This window comes from Macrobrachium rosenbergii, chromosome 2 (assembly GCF_040412425.1).
Source record: "Macrobrachium rosenbergii isolate ZJJX-2024 chromosome 2, ASM4041242v1, whole genome shotgun sequence".
Lineage (NCBI taxonomy): Eukaryota > Metazoa > Arthropoda > Malacostraca > Decapoda > Palaemonidae > Macrobrachium > Macrobrachium rosenbergii.
In genome coordinates, this window is record NC_089742.1 from 74,483,241 (window position 1) to 74,501,124 (window position 17,884).

A 17,884-nucleotide genomic window follows, 5' to 3' on the forward strand; every position below is an offset into this window, starting at 1 on the left:
AACTTATACATCACTGTCACACATTAGGTTCATGTATGATTCATCAAGGCGGTGGCTGATGGCTTTATACCTGGCTTGATTAAAATGCAAAGTAATACATTTACAGCACTTGAGCAGTGGCTGATCTAGAAATCTCTCATTGGGGTCACTTAGGATTATCATATATATATATATATATATATATATATATATATATATATATATATATATATATATATATATATATATATATATATATATATAACACTTACACACATTCGGTACATATACATCAATATTTATATATGTATGTACACATATATATATATATATATATATATATATATATATATATATATATATATATATATATATATATATATATATATATATATATACAAACATACAATTTACTTCACATGTACATATATATTGTATGTACTGAGAGAAAGAGAAAAGAGAGAGAGAGAGAGAGAGAGAGAGAGAGAGAGAGAGAGAGAGAGAGAGAGAGCAAATAAGTAGCAGGTGAAGTTGCTTTGGCAAATACAAGCATTAAATACATGCAAAAAAAACGAATTATATCATTTTATTTTCAGTGTTTCTATGAATATTTTACTTGTGTACAGTGGGTACACATTATCAAAATTTAACTATAGCTTTGAGATTTACACATTAAACTATTCTACATACAGAATAAATTTTGACCTGCGGGAAGATCTTTTGGAGAAGATGTTGACAGCAGATTTAAAGAGATTAGCCTATCTGCTGTGTCATCTGAAATACTTCGGTGAATATGAAGCTTTACAAGACCATTCAGTCTTTCAGAGACCATTGTTGCTCTCCTGTTTGACTTAATTAAATTTTGTTTAGAAAACGTTCGTTCTGCAGTTGCTGATGACACAGGCAATGTAACATCTATTTGTAGCAACAGCTTAGTAAGAGGATAGTTTTCAAAGCATTGAATATGTGTTTCCATTGCTGTTTTAGGTAGTGAGTCAGTTGGAACAGATTTTCAGCGAGTCCTCCATAAATTGAACTCTGATTTATAAAATCAGTCATCAACATGATCTAGCGATTTACCATCAACAAAGAAAGAGCTATATGTATTCAATGCTGGAGTAATATCAAAAGAGGTATAATAAGCAAAATATTTTGAAACTAAAGAACATAGGAACTTATGTTGTTGTTGTTTTTGTTGTCGTACAGTTGTTGTTGTTGAAATAATCATTAAATAAGTAAATTTTTGCTACTAATAATGATTTATTGAAAGAAAACAATGTTCTGTCATTCATATCCATGGGGGACACGGGACCAGGTCCCCCCCCTTAAATCCGCCGCTGCACTTGAGCAACACAGCTGAGATAACGATAACTTCTGGCCATCGGACTGTTGGAAGTGGTCTTGTCAGTAATTACCCTAAGACTGGCTCTTTCCCTGAAGTGAAAGGCTAAATTAAATAATTTTGATTAGCTGACGAGACTGTTGCTCTTTTTTTATCAACGTCATATGACGGGGGACGCGAGACTTTCCTGGTCTCACCCTGCTTTCTGTCTCATCATCTTATGTGCAGCTACACCAACCATAGGCTACTATATACACGATCGCCTCCAGCTCTCGAAAATTCCGTCATACAGACATAGGCTACACCCCCAAAGAGTAGATGATATGTATTCTTTTACAGATTGTGTAAAACTTACAAGAAACATGCTTCAATTAATAAAATAAAAGAGAATTTCCCCTAGCATCTTAGTAAACAAATAAATCCTCAAAAATAAGCTTCCTTATGAAATTAACAAATAATTTCCTGAAAGATTACAGTTTATGAAAGATTTTACTGTTCTTGAAACTTCAACAAAGTAACTATTTGGAATTGCTGAAAAGAAAAAAGTAATCCATCTCATCATTTATACTTTGACAAAAAACCCCCATTTATGATAAATTCTTAATTTTCTCTTTAATTTGGTCTGCTAAGGTGATATGCACCGGTGTTGAGCTTTCCTGGAATGCTCTCCACTTGAAGCTTGAAGCTCTAGAGTGGTATGGCCTACCTCATGATCCTTGGACTATCAACCTTGCATCAGTGGATGTAAGCAGGCGGCTCATGTTCTGTCTGTATCACAAACTCCACCCTTACAGATACAGGTGGAATCCGTAACTGCAGATATTATTGCTAGGCATTCCTTTTCAACTGTGCAGTAGTTGTGCTCATATTTCTTGAGTTTCCTACTTACATAAGCAGTTGGCTCCGCAGGAGGTAGTTCTGTCAGTGCACCTCAAGCGGTGCACTGTAGGCATTACTTAAGGTTCTTTGCAGCGTCCTTTCGGCCCTTAGCTGCAACCCCTTTCATTCCTGTTGCTGTACCTCCATTCAAATTCACTTTCTCTTCCGTCTTACTTTCCACCTTCTAATAATTGTTTCATAGTGCAACTGCGAGGTTATCCTCCTGTTACACCTTTCAAACCTTTCTACTCTCAGTTTTCCTTCCAGCGCTGAATGACCTCATAGGCCCCAGCATTTGGCCTTTGGCCAAAAACTATATTCCATAAGCAATTGGGAATGTGCCATCTGTGAATTCTTGCAGGAGTAATCCTCACGGTCCTTCTTTCAATTCATCCATCTTCACAGTGAAAGTCTTAATGAAGTTTGGTACTCATGATATTTCCTAAGGCTTGATTCAACCCATCAGATGCCTTTTGTTGAGATTAATTTTACTCATCTTTGTTTGGTCGACCCCTCTTCACTAGATTGGTCAAAGGCCCTTCAAGATTTGCACAGTTGTTCATGCAGTAGCCCGTCGATCCTAGGAAAGATCTCACTTGCATCTTTGTCTGTGACGTATAACCAGTATGTTGTTCTGCCGTGGTAGGTCTTACAAGAAGTATGCGGGCAGGTCTCATTCACAGTGGAGAGATTCTCCTAAAAGATAATCACAGTCTCCTTAGAAGGGGATTGCTCTGCCTTTAATAACACTGAATCTTTTTAGCTTCCACCTCTTGGACTTCCCTCTTTCTCTCCCTACCTTTTCTTGGGCTCCCCAGGTTCACCGATGTGAGCTCGTGTGTAAGATGGGGCTACTATCAAAGTAACCACATTGTTAATTAATAACAGCTTAGATAAAATTATAGCCTAAACATGAAAATAAGTCACACAGACTGGAATCAAGAAATAGTTTTAAAGAGATTCATTTTTATGACTGAGATATATTATTACAAGACCTCCTCACAGGGGCATTTCTGAACAGATCCACTCAAAATATTCTTCAAACAAATTCCATACAGAATAATTCTTAAGCAAATCCACGCCAGATTATCACACAGTTGTGTTACTTAGCATATCCACACAACCTCATCACTGCATGAGAGCAGTACTTAAAAATTAACTCTTAAGGATTTTTGAATTTCACTTGCCTTTCTGGAATCTTACAAATTCTAAAAATCCCCATCACTTCCATTGCCTTACAAAGAAACCAGTGTGGCCAGGTCAGAAAAGTAGCACCAGCTGGATTGTTGCTGAATTAGCTGTGACCTGCAGTGATTTGACAGGTGCAGTTACATGGCAGTGTAAACCATCAGGTACCTTAAAGCACAAATTATTTTGAAAAATAAGTAAGTATACACCTACATATGACAGTATACAAAATTATCTTTTGATCTGTGGCTTATTAATTCAGTCATGGGTAGCTATTATGGTAGACCAAGATAATATTTCAGTATGAAACACTAAGTCTGGCTGTAATTTGAGGCAAAAAATGATAAAGATTGCTGTTTTGTGAACAAAGTTTTGCTCTCCCCTTGCTTCCTAAGACCCATCCACACTATCCAGCAGGAAGCAGCTTAATTAAGATGATACATGTTAACAGAACACCCGTAATTAAAGGGTTCTTCATTGCTACATGTCCCATTCAGGTGATATTTAACCAAAAGTTTTTCTTCATACCCATATCTGGAAGGCATGCCTAGCAAAGATCGGAAGAACCAGTATTAGTCAAGCTTGGTAGATGGTATATCTGTGTCATCGTGGTCTACATGACTTTTTATCTACTTGTTCAGAGGCAGAGGTGGAAGAACACAAACTTGAACAGACAAAATGACGTGTAATATTTTTTACTGTCTGACCTGTAGGGGAGGCATTCTCGGTTATGGTGAGTTTTAAGAAATGTGTTTAAACCACAAACACTAATTGTCAATTCCTCTTAGATATCCTTCTATTTAAAAAAAGTTTTATTCCTTTGTTTGCGCAAAATAGAAGTCACTTAACTTGTACAATATTCTGCCTGAGCATAGTAATTCATTGGCACCGCCTAGTATTTCAAACAGTTTCATATTATTCTTTATCTGTATTGCATGACCAGTACTGTATTCCTGTCCTCATGTTTTCAAGTTTTGATACTTATCCTCAAATTCATCATTATTTTTCGGGGACTTTTCTGCCATTTTCTCTCTGTTGGCAGGAATGAAATGTTATATTAACATTTTTAGTTTTTAACAACTGACCTAGCTCTCATATAAACATTCACACAGTTTTTGTTCATTGAATCGATACTCATTTTATTGTATCAATCAAAAATGTTTTGCAACATGTTCCAGAAGTTTTCGTTCACCTAACAATAATTTATTCGTGTTATATATACAAGGCAATGTGCTTTTCTTATTCGATTTTGGTTATTAATCATACGTTTAACAATATATAAACGAATGGTGAGTGAAAAATCCGTATTACGAAAAATAACGAAACATTTTGAAAAATTTCGCTCATGATGGTAGGGTCCTGGGTAAAAGTCAAATAAAAAACTGTAATTAGTCATCCATTCAATCCTTATGGGAATAAATTCAGGGACTTCCTCCTTCATTCATAAATAACCAATCTGGTAACACCGAATGGATACTTAGTGGCCGAGAGAGAGAGAGAGAGAGAGAGAGAATAAATTATTAAATAAAAGGAATTATAATAATGCTGAAGAGAGAATTAAAGGAATTATAAAAATGATAGTGAGAAATAAAAACCGGTTTAAGGGAAACGGGAGGTAATTTCTCTGACGCACCAGTCGTGTCTGTGGTTATTTCATGCGCTTACGACGAAGTTGCCAAATAGCGCCAGATGTCACTATTATAAGTTGTCCGAAAAGTTTTGAAGTAAGTTACAAAACATTTTTGAGCGACCCTACTGAACCTTGATTGCTTGGTTCAGTAATTTGAGAAAAGAGAAGTCACAGTAGGTATAAGATAAACAAGAAAAGCGAAGATATGGTAGGATAATTAAATTACAGCTTAGTAATCTTCAAGACGCGAGGAAGCACTGTGTTAGCTGATGGTGTTTATACCTAAGTCATTTTGCTTATGTCAATAAATTCTTTATGATTTTATAATTAAATCTCTTACATTTTCATTGAAATTCAACAAACGTTAATACCTATTAAATCTATATATTTTCTTTTTTATTTTCAGGTACCCTGCCACAAAAAATGAAGAGGTCTGGTCAGTACAAAATATCAGGGACAGGGTCAAAGGGCTCAACTGACAATGACATCGCTGTTCCGGGTCAGTTCAGAATAAACCCTGCAGATTTGCCACCTAATGATTCCCCTGTCTCAGAATTTCCTCACATGAACTCCTTAGTAGTCACAATAAACAAGATGTCTGATTCTCGATCACCAAACAAAAACTGTGAGAATTTAAGTGGACCCAGAGGTACTGTGAACAGAGTGGAGCAAAGGGTGAAGAGTTTCTTACAGAGAGGAGAATCCAAGTTGAAACTTAATGAAAACCATATTTTACCTCCACTCACTCAATCAACAGCAGATGATGTATGGCAATATGGCCACGTAGTAACTTTGCCCCGCCATGCACGTCATTCTTTGGCACTTTCTAGCTCGGCTCTTAACCACCTCTCAACTCTAGAAACTGCTTCTTGTCTAAGTGCCAGTAGTGGTTACTCTTCATCCTCATCAAGCAGTTATGGAAGTTTCAAGAGCAGTGCCTCAAGTAATTGTTCAACTCTCCCCAAAAGGAAGACCATCAGTGAAATAAATATCAAGCCTTCTCCTTCTAGATCTAGCATATTTGTAGATAATCCAATATATGATATAACTCCTGGAACAGATTCCCATACCCAACCCCAAGCCAGTATATTCATACATTCCAAGAATGATAATGACCCAAAATATCCCAAAAATAAATTATACAGACATCGAAGCGCATCAGTTCCAAGGTGTGACCCCTTGTTTGATGACATTATTGACATTAATCTGCAGCCCTTTAAAAGGCAAAGTAATCATCGAGGATCAGCACCTAGTCATGAGTTTTTGTACGGTGATAGGTCAAATTCAAATCATGTGAACTATGAGTGTGGGAACAGTGTCAGCCCTCAGGTATATTCCAATTTAGAAGATGAGCCAATATATGACACTATTCCGGGGGGCGATTTGCACAGCCCTCGTAAGTCAGTAAAACAGGAACAATCCTCAGGTCATCTAACATCAGACTCCTGTACTCTTGGTGGCAATTGCTGTCTGGATGAATCTGCTCTAGATTTCATTGACTCCTGTCCTCTAACTTCTATCTGCTCCAGTGCTGATATGGTTAAAGAAGAGGACCAAGTTGCTAAAGAATGCCGAGAATACTTTGAAAAACGGTTAAAAAACTCGGAGACCTTAAAGAAAAGATGGTCCATGTGCTCCTCTGATTCAGGGGCAGATTCTGGGGACAGTGAAATGTCTTCATTGTGTTACCCGTCATCTAAATCAGCATCTAGTGCTTCGTGTACTGCTGCTAGCCAAAGTTCTGGCGGCTTGATTTTGTCATCCTCCGAATCACAAGAAAAGTCATCCACCGCAAGAAGCCAACTAGACTGTAAGATGAAATTCCTCCGCAAAGAAATAGTAAGTACCATTGCTCTCTGCTGTCTATTATTTGCTTTTTGAACACAATAATAATATTTTAGGGAATTTTTCCTTCATTGCTAGAGCATTTAATGAAGAACCTTGTTTTAATGATGGGTGAGATATTGAAACTAAACTTTCTTATTCTCCTAAAGCGTGATTTTGTTCTCTAAATAGAGAAATAAGCATTATTGAATAAGATTTGTGTCATCCTCTCAGGTTTCTGTACTACCTAGCCTTGTATTTTACTATTGTGTCTTTCAACCACATGGTTTCTGATAATTTTTTTATGTTCATGATAGTTAAAGTACCAGATATTACACAATGAATGCAGTATCCCATATTATTGCTGTAAGGATTGATGTGATTGTATGTTAACCTATGCAAGCAAGGATCCCCTCACCCCACCTAACATAATTTAGGTTACCAGGTCCTCACTTACCTAGTGCATGGTGTCCCTTTGAAAAAGGTTAGTAAGCCTTACCTTCATTAGAATCAAAACTTGCAGAAGTATCTTGGGAAGTTGAAATACGCCCATGTGTTTCACTCATTTTGCATTTTCTTCCCACCCAAAAACCTTGGTTTCTCACTGTGGTCCCCATAATTCTAAGATGTAAGAGAGGTCCAGTATTGCTAAAATTGGGCTGACCTATTGATTTACTACTGAAATGAACACCAGGAAAATTCAAACCCCACACTAATAAACAGGAAAATCATATTTCTACCTCAAGAATATAAATATGGTTTACAGTAAAAATTTACCAAGCATTCAATAAACCTACCTTAATTATGGTCAGAACTTGCATATTTAGGCTGCCATGGGGGATGTTAGAATGCACCTTTGTCATCTCACTCCTGTATTTCCCTTTTCCCCTGTGGCAGATCCAGGATTTAGGAAAGTGGGGGGGCTGTTTGTTAAAGTAAGGGGCTGCGAGCGCTGAAGGCGCAAGACAATAAGCTAGTGGGTCTGGGGTGAGCAGTAGCTTCTCCAGCAGGGTCCGGGGCGGAGCCCCTGGACCAAAACGCTTTATAACATTTCACAAGCATTTTGGGGCAAGTTTTGGTACTTTTATGGTGGTTGATATAAAAAAACATGTAACCAATAATTCTTGTTAGATGGAAACCAGTTACAGATCTCTACTGATTGATTGAAATTGGGATATATAATGCATTCCAGTTTCAGTAGTTAGAGAATACCTAGTGAGCAAAACTGAAATATAGATCATTCATACCGTTCTTTACCACACATGTTAAATTATCTGCTATACTTGCATTAGTTGCATACTAGTAGTTAAGCAAATAAAGCAATGTACATAATTTACCATTATGTAAAGTAAAAAGAAAAATACATGTTTGGCACAGGTAAGTGGTAATCTATTTAATTTACCCGTTTCACAAACGGTAAATTGGGTAAAGCATTTGTCATGCTAACATACTAGGCATTTGCATAGTAACAGTAAAGTTCAAGTACAAATTCCAGCCTATGTTCCCCTCTAAAACAAACTTATTAATCACATCCTCTGCATTTATTTCAATATCCCTATGCACATGGATAATAGCTAAGCTAGAAAGTCTATCAGCAGTTGTAGTTTTCTGAAATAAGTTTTCAATCTTTTCAATGTCAAGAAAGATCATTCTGCTGTTGCTGTCGTGATTGGCAGTGTCACTCCAATTCGGAGCAGCATGTGTATATTTGGGACCAACATTTTATCACACCTGAGGTTCAGATCTCAAAAGCTTCTGCAAAAAGCTGACATGAAAAGGAAAAGGAAAAAATGGTGGAGTACGATCCACACCAAGACATGATGCAGCCACAGTGTAGTGAATGGGAAGGAGATTAACTGTGAAAATCTGTTCTTTCTACTACTATTGCTACAACAGCAACAAGAACAACTACCACTACTACTAATATTATTATTATAAGTTTTGATTTTTGCTGACATGATGTTTGATAATAATCCACACTTAGGGGTGCCATTCATAGATGAAGGGGTTGGGCTGCCCCCCCCATAAAAGCTGTTAATCAGCTCAGTGGTCTGATTAACAGCTTAACTTTTTTCCCCCCATAAACCCCAATCTCTCACTGTGGTCCCCCATAATTGCAAGACTTAAGGGTGTCCAGTGTCTTTGAACTACCAATTTACACTATTACTAAAATGAATATCTGAAATGTTTGAATCACAATAAAAAATCAAATCTGCCATAATAATCTAAGGAACAAGTTGCACTTCAGCGCCGAAGGAACCATGACTAAGAACTGAAGCCAATTTTTTCAACCAATGCCTGAATTATAAAATCCCAAGTAATTGGTGGAACTTAGAACAAAAGAACCAATCAGATTTCAGCATTGTTCATGTACCCACGTTACTAGAGGAAAATAACAAAAGACATTCCATATATGCTAGCCACCCTTACCCACAGTACGCTGGAAAAACAAAATCCAACCAGGAGCCCCACTCTTGTGACCACTGAAACAGGTCCAAGTAGGCAACAAACATTCTTCAGTAAATATCTCGGTAATAGTAAACTTAGAATAGATTTTAGTATGTTTTTAGTATTATGCATATTAAGGAGACTGAAGGGTAAAGCAACAAAACTCTAACATCAAGAACTGGTGTTAAAGTTAAAAAATACCCAAACCATTACCTTTTAGGGAAGAATTCTTCAACAAGAACTGGAAACTGTTGCTGAAACTTGGTAACCGGAGGTAGGCAGATAAGTTAGGAGAGCCCTTCCACTCACTTTATGTTGTATATTATGCATTCATTGTATAGTCCATTTACGTTTTGTAAACAGCAATGTCATTGAGGCCCTGGTAGATGACAGATTTGTGTGCTGCACTCCACAGCCTGGCTTGATTGAGACTTTTTCTTCATCCACTGTGGATCAAAACAAGAAAAGTGATCAGAGGTTTGAAAGGTGTTAGCAGGTGTGTGGTAGCTTTATATCATCTGTGTTTATGGATCCCCACTATCTTTGTTCCATCTGCTTGCAGAGATGCTGTAGACGTGGTACTCCTTGTGAAGTGTGTGCAGTGTCTCAAAACTTAATTTATCAGATTATCATTTTCTTTTATGTAGTTTCCCCTAACACTGTTCCCATATTCGAGACCCATTCATAATGCACATTAAATTCATGCATAAGTTTTGTTTGAATGAACATTTGTTTAAGATGATGTTAGTTAGATTTTATTGTTTTTATTTTTGTTTAAAACCATGCTAACAATGATTTTGTCAGAGGCTGTACATACTCTGCTTTATCAAGATATTTTCAGACTGCCAGAGTCAGTCAGATTTACACAACTTTTGTGGAATTGCAGGGCATAGGCCACATCATTTGAGATAAGGCTTAGGGTGACCATATATATAACCAAGGTATAAGAGAGAAGACAAACAACAGAACTCCCCTCTGTCTCCCATCCCCTCTTGTCACCTTCTGTAGAAAAGAAGAACCCAGAGATATTTAAAAGAACCCAGAGATAGCTTTTTTTTTTTTTTTTAACACAGTGTGTTACAGTAGAATATGGCATGAAATGGACCAAGAAGCATTCACTGGTGTCTTTCATGAGAAATACTCCACCATTAACACACAGATCTTCGAAACTTCTTCCTCTCAGACTGCTGCACCTATATCATTAACCCTTTCCTCATTTTCCCTTAGTTCAGTCTAAGGATAGTACACAGATGAAGGCTGGTGATCAATACTCTCTGACAGTGACAGTGAGACTTTGGCATATGTACATAGTTCATCACCACATACACCTGCATCATCAGCTGCTTCTGGTACGTGTACACTGTTGGGCACCAGACCCATAGTTTGCCGCTTTTCTGGACTAGTACTTATCTCTGGATAAGTTGACCCTGATTCTGCTGCTGCTGCTGCTGCTGTTGCGATTCCTTCAAAAGAGCCCAATCTGGTTGAGCCTACTGTAGCACTTGTCCTGCCTGTGGAAGATACCCATCCAATATTGAACACAGGCAGTGCTCTAACATCTGTACCTACCACAACCTCTTCTCATGGTACAGCTGAGTAGAGAAAAACTCATGGACAAAGTTAATTGAAGGTATACGTGAGCCTATATTTTTCCTCCTCCTTTTCCTCCCTGTTTTTTTTTATCACCTTCATTCTTTTGTAGGAAGAAGAGGAGTACGAGGTCTTAGATACCCTCTCACAAGAGGCACAAGAGGTCCTGCTGGACTTGAAGTAAGTGCCAAGGTATTACCTTCTCAATTGTAGTAAAAAAACATGGAGCCAGTCATTATGGCCTCCTTCCAGACATTATCGTAGCTTAGTTAGTTAGTTAGTTATAAATGATTTGTTTAACCAGACCTCTGAACTCTTTTAGGGTTCTTAACCTGGTGTTGAACACATTTGCCATGATTGCCGGTATTGGTGCTTCATCATGAGGAGGCAAATTTCCAAAGTGTTAGGTTGTGGGGAAAATGGTTCATTTACCTCACATCAGAGTGCAGACCTGTGAGCAAACTTTTTCTTGACATGTTTTTGCTGAGAGTTGTCTCACCCTGTGGATTGGTTGGTTATTGGGTTTCTATTTACTTTTCTGAAAAGTAAAGTTGAGACTGGTGGAAAAGAGCCATTCCAAATGCTGGGAGACCTTTATCCACTAAGCAACCTTCTTCAAGCACCCTAGGGCATTGAAGAAAACTGTTATCAAGCCTCCATCGCTGGCCACACCTTCTTTGTTCAGTATCAGGGAGGATCATGCTTCCTTAAAACTGCAACAAGGAGACCAGTGCCAGTTTGGATTTTTCGTGACCTGATTCCAATGGAGAATGCACCCCCAAGGATCAACTTGGACTATGCAGTACTTGGTGCCACTCTGCACAGGACCAGAAGTGTGCATTCCTGGTCACCTGAAGTGTGTAGCACGGACCAGCATGGCTGTTTGGCGCAAGGGCAGTAAAGCTGACTGTGTTTGACCACCTTTATTGTCTTCAGACCACGACCCATCGTCTGGGGCTTGTCAGTGTCTCCCTTTACCTCAGGAGAGGCTCTGACTTGTGCTTTTGTGGATTTTGCCAGACCTTAATGACACTTGCCCTGAAACCCATGCAGACTGAGTTAGAGCATTTTTTTTTTTTTAGGTCGTTAAACTCATATGTGAATTCAGTGGTCTCGGAGGTGACCAGGGCTACAAATTGGTACCTTGTATCCTCCATTGCTTGCACCTTGGATTTTGCTCTCAGAGTCCACACTTTCCTGGGGTTTTTTTACCTGGTCCCATTTGAGCAAGGTTTCTAGGTGAAGTAGATTCTCTCTTATCCAGATCAGAGAATTCTGTCCTCCAGTCATTCAGCTGGCTTATTCCCCTTTCTCTGACATGGGAGTGGAAACATTACTTACCAGAGGATGCTGATTCTCTTTTCTGCAGATTGGACCCATTTGTCTTTGACTGACAGACTGTGGAATGGGTTTGTGTGGAGGGGATTTCATCCTCCTCTTCTAAAGTAGGAACCATAGCATCATTACAGGCTACATCATGGTGGCCTTTGTCTTTTTTGGGGTGTTCTTTCTGGAGAAGGAAAAGTTCTAGTTCCAAAGCCTGTTGATGTTGAAGGAGAAGGAAGTTTACCTTCCCCTCCTACCAGTCTGTAAAATTGGGGGCTAAACTAGCTTGAAAGGGTGCGACAGCGTAAGTGGCCACTTTCCATGACAGGTTACAACTGAGAATAGTCCCACATGCATGAGTAGATCAACTCTAGGTTCCTCCTTGCTCTTCCCAAAGTGGAAAGTTGAGGCTGTAGTGGAGAAGCAGAGTCTGAAAGCCCAAAACTCCATTATTCAATTCGCAGTTTTCTTCAAAGTTTCTCGAGGACCTGTGAAAGGTACTGCAGCCAAGCTTTTTGGGGTGACCAAGCAATGAACATAAGTCTTTGAAAAAGGCCAGACCTCTTCCAGGGCCCATTCAGGTTCCCAGCATCCTTCTTCCTTGGAGAAGGGTCTAGAGTCCTCCCAGCCCTTTCAGATTTCCAACCAGGCATTAGCCAAGAAGAAAAGATGAAGAAGGCAGGAGATTGTAGTCAGCATTGCTCTCTCCAATTGCTGTGAGTAGGGAATGCCCTACAAGGGGAGTCATTCTAAAATCAACTCCAAAGAGTGATGACCTAAGGATAGACCACCACTTATGGTCATCATCAACTGAGAGGAGGAGCTCCATCACACCCTTAACATAAGCTGTCAGCTCTCTCATAGACTACCTGCTTGATTTCTAAGCTCTGTGAAATTATACCACAAAAGTCAGACCACTTGTTCCTCCATTTCTCATGATAGGTAAGCTTACATGCAGCATTAAACCAAGGCTTATTTTTTAGACAAAACTAGAGAATTTTAGAAGGCGTTCTCCCCTCAGTAATAGTACTAAGATAATCATGTAAACACACGATAATATTTTGACTTCAATAAATATCAGTCCAACTGAGCTCAATAAGATAATAGTGAATATCATCCCAATTGGCCTGGAACTTCAAGTATATTTTTCTTGAAAAGCTAACGTCAGGAACAACCTGATCCATTTCCAGATTAACCTCAATCAAACCATGATCAAATTAACTGCTGAAAACCAGAAACAGTGAAACAAGTTTAGCGCAATCGAATTTTCTATACGGAGTATTATCAAGGCCACCAAAAACAGAACTATCTTTCGGTGGTCTTGGTATAGTGCTCTATGAGCTGTGGCCCATGAAACTCTCAGCCAGTCATGGTGGCCTTTGTTGTTGTGTTGCCAGAAGCACGACCATGGCTAGATTTAACCTTAAATAAAATAAAAACTACTGAGGCTATAGGGCTGCAATTTGGTATGTTTGATGATTAGAGGATGGATGATCAACATACCAATTTGAAGCCCTCTAGCTTCAGTAGTTTTTAAGATCTGAGGGCAGACAGAAAAAGTGTGGACGGACAGACAAAGCTGGCACAAAAGTTTTCTTTTACAGAAAACTAAAAATCTAGAGTAGCAACTGTCATGATTCCAAGAATTGCAGTAGGTTCTTTCAAACACTAAACAATAAGGATTTAACACCAGTAATTGAAATATGGGAAATGAATATAAAAAGAAACTCACAACACTACAACACATTTATTCACAATCTTATTCACAAAGAAAACAAAATGTGGCTTCCTCTTAGCTTTCACTCAACGTGACACAAATCAAAATAAATCAAAACAGTTATAGATAGGGGGAATAGGTTGGAAGGTAGAGCAATTATAATACTTAAATGGCGAGTTGGTGGGTTATTCTTCGTGGCTGGAGGTTCAGCTGAAGAGATGGTGCTGGCACGGTGGCTTCGGGGTTGAAGACGTCAAAGAAGGGGGACTGGAGTTTTAGCTGAAGAGCTGATGCTGGCATGGTGGCTTCGGGCTCAAAGATGTCACAGAAAGGTGGTCAGGAACTCAGCAGAGATGTTGCTGGCACGATGACCACAGGTTAGAAGACACCACAAAAGTGTGGTTGGAGTTTCAGTTCAAGAGATGATGCTGGCCTGGTTGGAACTTCTTTTACAAGTTGGAAATGCTGACTGCTTATCCTTGTCTTCAAACAGGAAGGAATTCCTGACTTCTCTTCATCACTGGTATGTAGGGTTTGCTGCTTCACCTTGTCTCAGGCATGAAGGGCTGGTTGCTTCTCTTCATCTCAGGCATTAAGGGCTTAACGACTTCTCTTCATCACAAGCAGGAAGGGCTGGCTGCTTCTCTTCGTCTCAGGCAGGACAAGATTTTATGGAGATAGGTGTTTGTTGTATGAAAGGGAGACTCCCATTGGAACCTTGATTTGTCCAGTCTCTAATTCTATTAATGTGGCTCTGTCTATTTGTCCTGGGCAGTCTCTTCTGGAAGTTTAATTATGACAGGCAATTGTCATTCCCATGTAAGGAGATTTTTATTTTCTGCAACTGATTGACTCCTCAAAAAAATGTACATTTCAGTCACATCATAGAAGCTTCTAGAACAAATTTGCTGGTCCAATCTGGATCCAGTATTACGCCATCTCACAAAATGCAGCATGAGAGACCACGTGGTGTCGTTTCCACGAAATAAAAAAAGTTTTCTTCATTAAGCTGCTAATTTTGCACGAGTTGTTGACAAGAAGAACTGAAAGGTATTGAAACCTTCTCACAAACACAGGAAACAGTCACATCTTGGAAAAGAGAGGTTTCTTGTTCAATATATTTCTCCAACATTATTGCATCTACCCATGACAGCAACACCTTGATTATCTGTAATAGTAATTGAGCTCAGTCATTTAGTGTGATGGGTGTTGTAATCACTTACAAAATTGTGACAAGCTTTGGAATCAGGTTCCTGAACTACTTTCATTTTGGTAGGCAAGCAGCTATAAATGGAAACATCCAGATCTGGGTTCCCATAGCCAGCAAAATCATAAAGATTTATTAATCTTCCACAGACTTTAACTACCTGTGTTTGTTACACACACACACACACACACACACACACACACACACACACACACACACACACACTCACACACACACAGTGGCCTATGATCCGGAGAAACCCTCCGTAATATACAGAGCCATTTCACAGGCCCATGGAATGGTATTATGCTTGGGTAAAATGAGCTGCTTAAACCCTGGAAGCAGGAGTTCTTAGCTTTGTCGCAAACCAGACACAAGAATTTCAGAACATAAGAGGATAGCTAAACTGAAAGTGGTAACATCCAAATCCTTTTTATTCTTATGTAATCCACAGTCATTGCTATCTAAAATACATTTCCTTATCTATTCTGTGGATGAGGATTAAGTTCAGTATCACCAGATAGCAGCAAAAACATATAAAACAGACAAATACATCTCTAGATTTGCCAGACACTGAACGAAGACAGTAGTGATAATTTTGGAAGTGAAGTCACAGGTAAAGGTAAAGAGAAAGAAAAAATGGATAAGGAAACCCTTGCTAAACCACCAAGCATCCTCGGACCTTCTGCTAAGCCTGCCCTACACACCTTTTAAAAACAATAGGAAGCCCTCATGCCAGGGAACTTCAACCCAAGAGGATGAAGACCCCAGCAAAATAGGACAGATCCGAAAAGTGTAGGTTGTTCAGCATCATCAAGTGTGTGCCAACAGTAAAAGATATGTCCAGACTATTCTGAGTTGGTATAAGAGTAGAAAAAAGTCCATGAATAGATAGGGACCTGATGACAGACTATACTGGCCAGCCTTATAAGGGATCTTAATCTCTCTAGTGGTAGTATCACAATGGGTGGCTGGTGCCTTGGTCAACCTACTACTATTGCTTCCTCTTTAAATGGTGCCATCAGAGGGTTTTCTGTATGGTAGGAACAAGCTTTTAGCAGATCAGAGTTTCTTGTATGCCTACACTGAGAAGCTCCTTTCTCTTCTTAAGTAAGGCCTGCTGTTTTGCCCTTTTCTGGGTCTTGCCTGCTCCTCAGACTCAGTTCTTCACAGTGGCATGTGACTCTCATACTTCATATTCTCACCCTGGTGACATATAAACCCTCAAGGGAGATTACAGACAGAAGTCCCTGCTAGTATTAACACTGGCAAAGAGAGCAGGCAAATTGCCCAGTCTCTTCTATTTAGCACTGTCCTGTCGTTAGTGTTTAGGAGGAACTTATTTGTGTCACAGGTACTAAGGTCAGGCATTTTCTACACCAAATCACCTTTACTGCTTAGTACTTGAAGGATGTTGCCCACAAGTTATCAAGTCATTGCATACTTTCTCCTAGGGACCAGAGGTGGCTGCTAGAACATAATAGCATCTCCCCTAAGGTTTACAGAGGTGAAGAGCTGTCAAAAGAAAGAGGGTGGTTATTTTTATCTTTGTAACCTTTTCCATTCAGCAGCCAACTGCCATATTCTTACTGGTTGGGCCAGGTACAGGTTAGTTGCAGCCTCTGGATACAGTGGCATGTATCCCACCTGGGCTTATTTACACCTTCCATGACCAATTTACACTAACCACCCAGATACAGTCACATTTCCTGCTAGAGTGATTCACACTGCTCTCTTATGTAAACCCACACCATCGCCTCTACCTGCATCGGTTACTCATTTGTTACAGTCAGGCTATTTCTTCTATGAGAATTGCTTTAATTATTGCCTTTTACTAGTTCATGGTTCAAAACTTCCAGTTTTTACTCTTTTGTACTTGTATTCAATTTTTTCTAATTTGCCTGGTTTTCATCTTTTGTCATTTACTCGTCTACACATTATGAGTTACTGACATGGTGAATTTGTCATGTGCTGTCATCTTCCCAGTGTTGCTTTATTTCTGAAGCGTCCTTCTTCGTTTGAAGTATCAGATGAACTAATCTCTATTATCATTGTAGCTTCCATATCGTCATTTATTCTGTATGCACTGCAGTGTCGGCGGTTGAGCACCAGCGATTTTTTTGTTTTTATCATAACTCACACACTGAGTTGCTAAAAGTTATAATACATTAGCAGACAGATACTTTTATTGTTAGTGTGTGCAGTAAAGTCTGCGCCGCTGTTCGCAGGCCTGGTTGCAGACCTGCGCTTTCTGGGTTTAGTCTGAGTAAGCCTGAGAGAAATCACATCACTTATTTAGTTTTATTTACTCAAAACCAAAATGTCTATTACGTAACGCAAAGAAATATACGTGCTTGTTTTTTTACTCAGAATGTTCTTTTTTAACGTCAGTTTCCTCATACTGGAGTGTTATTTTTTACCAGTGCTCAATAAATGTTAAGGATTTTGTAAACAAATAGGTATAACTTCCATTTACTCCCCTTATCTCTAATTATGTATTGTCGGGATTCCTCATGAAATGTTTGCTTGAGTTCTTCGCTTGGACGAGTAACTCAAATTAGAAGTGCTGCGTTCCTCAGTGTCTGCCATCAAACTCAGAAATTGAGCTTTTCTCATTCTCCCTCTTGCTGACTTCTCCATCCTCGCCCGCGCCCGCTCATTGTTTTGCTGTTATCGCTATTGTTATCACTGGTTACTGACCCAATTTTGATTTTTCCACATTGAGGTCGGATACTGAATAACCAGACGGTTCCA

At 39.0% G+C, this 17,884-nt stretch overlaps 1 protein-coding gene across 1 annotated transcript in view; it reads left to right on the forward strand.

Annotated features, from left to right (window-relative positions):
* The window catches only part of LOC136848672 (uro-adherence factor A-like), a 195,755-nt gene that overhangs the window by 2,006 nt on the left and 175,865 nt on the right, over positions 1–17,884 (forward strand). The window contains exon 2 of the mRNA XM_067121127.1: positions 5,425–6,857. Coding sequence (XP_066977228.1) covers positions 5,442–6,857 — 1,416 coding nt within the window. The 5' untranslated portion in view covers positions 5,425–5,441. The remainder of the gene's footprint in view (positions 1–5,424; positions 6,858–17,884) is intronic.